Source organism: Coregonus lavaretus (assembly GCF_964263955.1).
Source record: "Coregonus lavaretus genome assembly, contig: HAP1_SCAFFOLD_744, whole genome shotgun sequence".
Taxonomy (NCBI): Eukaryota; Metazoa; Chordata; class Actinopteri; order Salmoniformes; family Salmonidae; genus Coregonus; species Coregonus lavaretus.
The window spans coordinates 33,530-43,458 of record NW_028158676.1 but is presented as its reverse complement, the minus strand read 5'-3'; the positions used below and the strand labels follow the sequence as shown (position 1 = coordinate 43,458).

General features: G+C 40.4%; 1 protein-coding gene across 1 annotated transcript; it reads left to right on the top strand.

Moving 5' to 3' along the window:
• Nucleotides 1-5,461: 5,461 nt before the first annotated feature.
• On the top strand, nucleotides 5,462-6,532 carry LOC311123693 (4-galactosyl-N-acetylglucosaminide 3-alpha-L-fucosyltransferase 9-like; the record flags this gene model as incomplete). Its single annotated transcript, XM_084197937.1, has 1 exon — nucleotides 5,462-6,532. One exon carries the CDS (start codon nucleotides 5,462-5,464, stop codon nucleotides 6,530-6,532), a length of 1,071 nt encoding a protein of 356 aa, XP_084054063.1.
• Nucleotides 6,533-9,929: the final 3,397 nt, after the last annotated feature.

Below are 9,929 nucleotides of genomic sequence, written 5' to 3'. Positions count from 1 at the left end.
TAATGAAATACGTCACGATGTGTACAGGCATCAGCTAAAAGTATCACTGTATATAATGGGCTTGTTCGACATTGCAGCCGACAGTGCAGGCGACTGCCGACTGACTGATCTACAAAGAACCTTGCATCATAAATAACTACTCATTATTATTTGTAGATCATTCAGCCAGTCACAATTTACCCATGATACATTACGGTTTGATCCTCTCGAACACGGCCATTGAGATGAGCGAAATGCAAGACTTCGCTCTCACACAGTCACACACAGTATCTGCATATGTGCATGGATACGCTTCACGCTGTTACAGCGTGGTAGCCAGGGGACCAAAACAGTGGAGAAGTGTAGCCTCAGGCTTCAGCACTCTTAGTTGTTGTGGAAATTGACCCACTATGCTGTTTACGTTCTGCATCTACGGCATATCACTGAGTCTACCTTTAAAAGTTATTTAATCTCTTTGCAGGCACCAATGGAGTCCATTTTGAAGAGGAAAATGAAAAGAATCCTAGTGAAAATGAAATAGCTCTGTCTGAGGATGGAGCAGGCTGACACTGGACACATCAGGGCTCACAGGTTAATCAGGGAGAGCAGAAAGGAGAGAGAGAGGGGGCAGAGAGAGGGGGGGGGGGCAGAGAGAGAGAGAGAGGCTACAAGGACAGAGGCATTTTCCTGCAGCTGCTATATAGAGCACTGCATTCCCATTCCACTGAAATCTTCTCAAATGAGAAAGCCATGCTTATCTCTAAGGGGGATTTTGCAGAAATGAAAAAACTATCCTTTGGTCCATATCCGTAACCATAACCTAAAATAAGACCACAATGCAAAAAGTGAAATCTCAATATCTTATATTGAGCGATAATTCACTTAAAATTAGTGGGGGGTTTTTGTTTTTTTGTTACCAAGCTAAATTATTTGATGTCATTGGCAGATAAATGTATTTTTTTTTCACCTAAAAAATGCTTAATACAAGTCACTTATCTTATTTCAAGATATGTTTCAAGATATTTTACCTTATATATTGAAATAAGAATTACATTTATTAAGCCTTTTTTAAGTTAAAATAAGCAAAATAATTTGCCAATGATGTTAGATAATTTAGCTTGGTAAGAAAAAACAAGGAAAGAACACACATTTTAAGTGAATTATCACTCAATATAACATATTTAGACTTGCTTAGATTTCACTTTTTGCAGTGCATAATTGGTTCCCATGGGTAAAAACAGCTTATAAGAATGTATGTATGTGAGTCTAGACATCACTGTACTCGCTAGTCCAGACAACTGAGACTTATTATAGTGGCTTCCTTTTCAGACCTGCAATCACAGTGCTGTGATCGTGGTGTGATTGGGTTCATGCTACCATACGCCAGCTGCAGACGTCAATGAAAACACATTATTTGTCTTTTACTGCCATCCGGAGTCTGTACTTGGAAACTACACATTCATCCTTGGAAACTACACATTTTCCAAACTCGGGCAGGACCCTCTACCTGTTGTCAGCTGATTTCATCCTTCTGCCGTTGGAAATGTGAGACAAAATATCCACAGGAAAGTATTATTAAACTGACTTCAAAACAAGTCAGTTTTGACTTGGCTATCACGATTTGTTTGTTCATCACCAAGGCGTGAGCACAAGACACCATGCATATATACTACCCCAAAGTCTTGCATGCGTTTACATGTTTTTGCGCATGTGCCAGGTGATAGTCTCTGTTTAATAATACTTCCCTGTGGATATTTCTTCACAAATTCCTACCTACAAAAGGACCAACTGCAAAGTGACAGGTTGATTACTATCTATTAGTTGCCCAATTCATTTTCAACAGCTAGCTTGTCCCAGATTGTGTGTCTATCAAACTGGGAACATCCCACTGGGCACACACTGGTTGAAACAATGTTGTTTTCACATCATTTCAATTAAATTACATTGAACCAACATGGAATAGACGTTGAATTGATGTCTGTGCCCAGTGGGATGTGTTACACAGCAGAAGCCCTGCTAAACAAAAGAAAAAGGATTCTGGCAACTTACCCCATGGATACAGAGGCTCACAAGAAGAGGGGACCTGGTTGCTGTTTGGAACAGGCTGTGAAGCTGTAGCTTTTCTGTATTCTGAATACAGAATATTCTCCAACATGAGTTTGAGTTTATTCAAGTCTTGCAGGCATTTGCAGTTTCTCCTGGAGGAACCAGACACCCAAGTTAAAAGTATGCAATGACACACAGGCTTAAATAAATCAACAAGTTTGAATTCACTTCAGTTGAAACATATGAATAGAGCCCCCACAGTAGAGGTGTCATAATACCCATAAAACCTAGCGGTCAAACAGGGAAATGGTTCCAATCATTTTTCCACCATCCAGTTTTCCATAGGGGATTTTAGAAAAACTTAAAATAAGGGCTGTGTTTCGTGTAGGTTTACCCTTCATAACCATGTAAATCTCTCGTGGACAAGGTGACTTATCAATATATTCGGCTCTATTTATGCTCAGATTCGATGATATTTAGCATCAAAGTAGACATCATGCAAGACTACAAATCTCTGCAAGCTCCTGCAACTCATCTCTAGCAGGCACCTTTGCTAACAGGTACATTTAAAGAAATGTAGCCAATTCATTCATTACTACATTTAGCTAACATTAGATAGTTAATCCAGAGAAAGTTACTTTTGCCTCCATTTGGCAGTCTCGTCCAGATCATGATGGCATTTGTAGTTCTTTATGATAGCCACATTAGCAGCTAATTAGCATTTCATTAGTTGGGAGTAAATACAGGCAAATATATTGATAAAAGTCACCTTGTCCGAGAGAGATTTACACGTCAAAATGTCACGCCAGGGAAAGCCTACACGAAACACAGCCCTTATTTTAACTGTTTCTAAAATCCTCTAAGGGAAAAGAACGATTGGAACAGTTTCCCTTCTTCTTCAATGAGGTTTAACGGCGGTTGGCATCCAATTTGATGCAATACCGCCACCTACTAGACTGGAGTACAACTCCCTTACATTTTGCTTGAAAAATCTAATAAAGAAATACCCTACCATCTAACACTACACTCACAAATTCAAAAATATTAATAATTAACACCACACTACTCCACTATTTAAATATATTCATTCCTACCTCATGCCCTCAACCTGAAATGATGGGACATCACCACTTAACACTCCCTGTAACTCTTCTGATGTCAAGTCTCGCACACCCAAATACCACTCTGCAGCTGCCACCACAACCTCCATTTTCTTTGACTTACGTTCCATCCCTGCAGTACAATTAATAACCATTGCTATAAATGCTAAAAATCCAATCTTACTGAAACATATATCACTTGTTGGCCTATCCCTCTGTACTGGTACAAACCTACTGCTATCACCACTCCTCACCCTTGACCCATCTTCCTCTACTTTCTTCACTGCACTACTCTTACCCTGCAAACCTCAACCTGCCTCTCTCACACATTTCTGATCCCCAGCCCCATGGGCACCCCTACAATTAGCACATAACACTACTTTGTCTCATGCCCTTCTACACACCTTGGAACCTCCCTTGTACACACTGCAACCACATGCCCATAAGTTTGACACCTGTAACATCGTAATGTATTCGGCACATAAGCTCGTACAGGATAACTTGTATATCCTAACTTCACTTTGTCAGGCAAAGACTCAACTTCAAAACTCAAAATAACAGACATGACACTTCTGTTTCCCCACTCTCGCCACCCTGTTTGCGTCGCACCAAACAACGAGCATCACAAACACCAGGAATCTTCCCCTTCAGTTGGTCAACTTTTACATTTACTGCTACCCCAGTAATCACTCCTTTCAATGGCGCCCTTTTCTTGAGAGCGAAACAATTCACAATTCTTTCCCCCATTTGTTTAACTCTGAGCGCCTTCTCCCTCTGACCAACGGAAACACAAACAATTATCACTAGACCACTTCTGGTTACCCTCACCGATTCCACTATACCCAAAACCATTTCCCTGTTTGACCGCTAGGTTTTATGGGTATTATGATTCATACTGTGGTACTCTATTGGTGATCTTATTTATGCCTGTGAAGTCATGTTGGTAATTTCCCTCAATTTCTCCACACACAAACTGACTAATTGTTAGTTTTAGGCCTAGGCTACTCTTGTTAACCTATGACTATGCTATCAGTAATCGCTTGAAACATTAGGCCTATGCTTTAGTTAATGTAACTGAACAAACGCCAGGGTCTGGTAATCATATAGTCATTTAGAGATGTTTGTCTTTTTATTCTATTAAATGGGATAATTGCCAACTTTCTATCTGCTCACCACCACTGTGGGTTATATAGGGCCTACATGAGCCATGCCAGTCAACAGGTTGTTTTTCCTGACCTGGAGGAACCAGATAGATACCCAAATTAAAAGCGAATTCACTTCAGTTGATAAATGTATTAATGTAAATAAATTAAGAAGGCTAATAATAGGCCTGTGCTGGACATTCGATCCCTTTTCTCCCCACACAAAAGGCCTAGGCTTAATTTTCTGCACACAATTGTCGATTACTCATGATGTTGACCTTTAACTATGTGATTTCTAATCCCTTAAAACATTATTATGATCAGACGCCAGAGTCCGGTAGCCTAATCATGTCATTTATTTAGAAATGTTTGTCTGTTTCGACAACCTGGCCCTGCTCTGCTCACCTCCGCTGTGATATGACTCTTGGGCGTGGCTCAAATTCAAGGCTCACAGGTTTCGCGTCTCTGGTTATTTGCTTTCTCAAGTTTCGAGGGTAGGTAGCACCTATTTTCATTATTATTAGAAACGACCATGTTTATGCAAATCGCCTTTATATTGTTTAATGTGTTAATTGTTGGTCATTTATGTTAATTGAGCAATCACATTGTAGCCTATTAGCACTGTTCATTGACATTTTGAAAGTATACCTGTTTTAGGTTTGTGCCAGGTAAGGGCAGGTCCTATGATGTTAATATTGCTATTGGCCATGTTTAGGCTATTTTCTAAAGTAAAACTAAACGTCTGCATGTAGGTGGAATTGCCTTTTAAAACGTAGGCTACAAGCAGCAGTAGTATAATGAATCAGCAGCCTATTGATTAGATTATCCTCTGAGTTTCTCTAGCTATCCCATGTTCCAATTTGTTAGTCATGTATGAAATGAGTTGTTATAGGTCATTATTCATCAACGTCTAGGCTACTTATTTCATAATCTTAGCCTATGCATTGATTGTGATCTTGCATAAGTAAGCTAAAATATGTAGACCTGTTTCTATGTTGGACATCTGTGACTAGATAGTGTCAGGTTTTTGTGATATAAAAGGCTATAAGATACACAATCCATATCACCTGAGAAAATATATGCACTGAACCAAACCAGTACATTACTGCATTGTTTGTTTCATTATTGAACCAGTGTCATCAACATTGTTTTGAATCAAACTAATGACATTATTAATTTTTTTACAGGACAAAAATGGCGATGGCAACTTTTAACCGCTTAATGCGCCGACTTGTGACTGCAATCATTGCAATAGGCTGTTTTGTGACTGTTTTCCTCATGTATTTTAAATGGTCAAGTAATTGGCTTGCATCATCAACACTACCAATTCAGAAGGAAGAACATCTGGAAGCAAATGAGGTTAATAATAAGACCATTGTTCTATTATGGCTGTGGCCTTTTGGCCAGTCCTATGATCTGGACACATGCAGCCCCCTGTTCAATATTGAAGGCTGTTTTTTAACAGCTGACCGAGACCTATACAATAAGTCAAGTGGGGTCATCATTCACCATAGAGACATAAAAAGTGATTTATCAAATCTACCACCATTGCAGCGCCCACCTTTCCAAAAGTGGGTGTGGATGAATCTAGAGTCCCCGTCACACACGTATAAAAACCCAGGTCTTGGAAATATTTTCAATTTGACTTTGAATTATAGGCAAGATGCAGATATTGAAGTGCCGTATGGGTCAGTTGTATTCAGCCAAGAGGAGGGGGAAGCTTTCGTATTGCCAAATAAAACTAAATTGGTCTGCTGGATTGTGAGCAACTGGAACCCTGACCATGCCAGAGCGAGGTACTACAATGAATTGCATAAACACATAGAGATACACACCTATGGAAAAGCCTTTGGAGAACACATCAATGATCAAGACTTCCTGGACACAATATCCAGTTGTAAATTCTATCTTTCGTTTGAGAACTCAATTCACAAAGATTACATCACTGAAAAGCTGTACAACCCACTAGCTGCTGGATCTGTGCCAATTGCTCTTGGGCCACCTAGGCAGAACTATGAGAACTTTGTGCCTGGAGATGCCTTTATACATGTGGATGATTTCCTCTCTCCCAAAGAGCTGGCTAACCATCTCACACTGTTACATACAAATGAAGAAATGTATCTGCGGTATTTTGACTGGCGCAGACATTTCAATGTCAAGAGGTCCCATTTCTGGGCTGAACACACATGTCATGCCTGCGATTACATTAAAAGACACAAGGAATATAAAGTTTGTAATAACCTTGACACTTGGTTTTGGGGTTGACAGCTCATTTGCTTCTGCAATGTTGGGGTTCAATGTTATGGTATCTCATAAAACATATACGAAAGCTGAAGAACATAAGCACATCCAGATCCTTCCCGCAGTTGCTGGAGTTTACATTTACATTCGAGTCATTTAGCAGACGCTCTTATCCAGAGCGACTTACAGTTAGTGAGTGCATACATTTAATTTTTACTTTTTTTCATACTGGCCCCCCGTGGGAATCGAACCCACAACCCTGGCGTTGCAAACGCCATGCTCTACCAACTGAGCTACATCCTTGCCGGCCATTCCCTACCCTACCCTGGACGACGCTGGGCCAATTGTGCGATCTCTATGATGGCAGTCTCAGACTGAAGTATTGGTGCTTTCAAGACAACTGGGAACTCGTGAAAAAATGAGCTCCGACTGGGAAAAGTAGTTTTGAACGGTCATCCAACTCGAAATTCCAAGTCGCAAACTCTGGCATTTTTCTAGAGCTCCGACTTTCCGACCTGAAAATCACTGATGTCATGATTTGACCTAGCTTTGTTTTCCGAGTTCCCAGTTGTCTTGAAAGTACGGAAGTCCAGAGAGGACATATGAATAAAAAATACCTTGTTATGTCAAGATCACGACTTATTTATCTCAACACTACATAACAAAAGTTGTTTGTCGAGATCACAAGATAATTTTGTTGTGATCACGACCTAACAAAAGTTATTTTGTGGAGATCACGAGATAATCAAAAGTACCACGCATCAGCCATTCATTTGTTCAGATGCACGATAACCCACTCATCACCTGTGGCTGCATTGATCGCAATGCGTTCGTAGGGTCCTGAACATGCCTGACAGGCCGCCCCCAAGACCACAGCCAATCGCATGCAAGGAATAACGCTGTTAATTTGCCTAGTGTTGTGAGCTAGCTAGTTAGCTAGGCAGTCTAGTAAGCTAGCTTGTTATCTATGCTGCATAACTGATATGTGTATAATTATAAGGGACACTTCATGTTTTGTGGATACTATTAAAATGTACAGTGGGTGAGCTCCATTCCAGTCAGGCTGATCAGATTCAATTTCAGCCTCAGAGGCTCAGAAATAAGGATGCTGCCTTGTGTGCTGTTTCATAGGTAAAGCTCATTGCAGGCAGATCAGCTGTCAACGCTTTATAGACTGATGCATATAACCCAGAGTGGGTGAGCTCTAGTCTTGGCAGGCATAAATCACGATTCTGCCTTGTGGGCTGTTTCACATGTAAGACTTTTGTTATGTAGTGATCATGAGATAATTAAGTTGTGATCTCCAAATATATATGTTTTATTAATATGACCTCTCTGGACTTCCGTATGAAAGCACCAATAGAGCAGCGGAAGAATCCAGTTTCTTGCCTCTCTCTGCTGCTCATCTGTCTTTCTGCCTCTCTCTGCTGCGCGTATCAGCCAACCAGACATACAGAATAGTGATGATGAGGCCCCGTGTAGCTCAGTTGGTAGAGCATGGCGCTTGCAACGCCAGGGTTGTGGGTTCGATTCCCACGGGGGGCCAGTATGAAAAAAAATTATGCACTCACTAACAGTAAGTCGCTCTGGATAAGAGCGTCGGCAAAATGATGTAAATCAAATGATAGCTGCAGTACTGTTGATATTTAAAATAGGTCGTTTTTTCCTACACACACTCACGCATCTAAAAACAAGCATGTTTGATACCGGGTGCACGCAATCTCTGTGGGCAGACCGTGAAACAGGCGCAACCAGGTGCTGACTCTACAGGTTATTATGATAGCAACTTATGCCTGGGAACGGTGGAGCGCCAAGGGGTGGAGCGCCAAGGGGTTGGGACTAACCCGTGCGCCAACGGATTGGCTGAGTAAAGTCTAAACCACACTCAGTCCTTTACTCTGATTGGCCAACAGAAGAGGTGGGAACTCTCTGTCAGAGTATTTGAGAAAGAACCTGTAAACAATGGTTTAGTTCTCTGTCTGCCCTGCGTGGTATTTCAGTGAGCCCGTATACGAACCATCATACTTATCATACATACATTTTGCATATAATACATTTAGCTTGGATTGAATATCTCTTGATTATGTTTTCTCTTATTCCAATACCAGATTTGAATTACGCAATTTCTAACAATTGGTGACCTCCGACTGTGATCTGGTAGCGGAACTTCGCTGGGATTCATCCAGCCTATTGGACATCGCTGTCATCGAACTGTGTGTTTCACAAAGTGCCCGGGCTTCTAAAAACACAGGTAAGCAGACACCTATTGTTTATATAACTAAAGTTCTGCATATTGGCTTTATCCAAATTAATTTTGTGAAACACCTGTTTGATGTAAGTGAACCCTATTGTACTATAAATAACGATTACAGTATACTATTTCGATTTCATAATATACTATGCAAATGTTTGATAATTCTGATGGTTAAACCCATGGAATAGTAGAGGTGGCTGTGTGCCCCATAGTAGAGGTGGCTGTGTGCCCCATATTAGAGGTGGCTGTGTGCCCCATAGTAGAGGTGGCTGTGTGCCCCATAGTAGAGGTGGCTGTGTGCCCCATAGTAGAGGAGGCTGTGTGCCCCATAGTAGAGGAGGCTGTGTGCCCCATTGTATACCTTTGTTATCTGTGTGTCCTAAGAAACTTTAGTTGTGTGACAAAGAATTACGATTGTGTGTCGAGTGTAAGTGTGTCATTTATGACTGTGTGATAGGATTATGACTGTGTATTGTGAGTGAGTGTGATAACTGTGTACTAATTTTGCTGTGTGATAACTGTATACTACGTTTAACTGTGTAATAACTGTGTACCATTTTGGCTGAGAATACAAACAATATTTTAAAACAGTAAATAATGAGAATTACAATTAGGAAATAAAGTTTAAATTGTGCAAACGTTAACAAAAGACACCCATAGGAGATACTTTAAATAGATAGGCAGTACGACGCTATGGCACATATCAGTTCAGACTAGATATGACTAGGTTCAAAAGGAGACACTTACAATTCTTTAAGACGGGGTGACGTATGCATGAGAGTGTGAATGATAAACCAGTATACCTTGATAGAAAACTAATTGGGAATCAAAGACGTCTGTGCCTGTCCAAACTGTATAATTTGGGGATAACTGTTGGGTTTGTGGTTGCTTAAACCATATAACCCGTTAATAACAATTAGGAACATAAAGCTAAAGTGATGAATTGTGTGACTGAACTGAAACGTTTGAGCTGATATGATTGAACTGTGGCGTTTGGTGTTAGACATAGCATAATACTGGTTTTAGGTGCTTGGGTTGAGGCTTTTTTGTTGATTATTTGATGTAACGTTTGATGTTTGACCATGCAAAATACTGGTTAAACAATTAGACTGAAATAATTCGGTTTATCGTTGAAATATAAACGTGCACCAACTTTAACTAATTAGG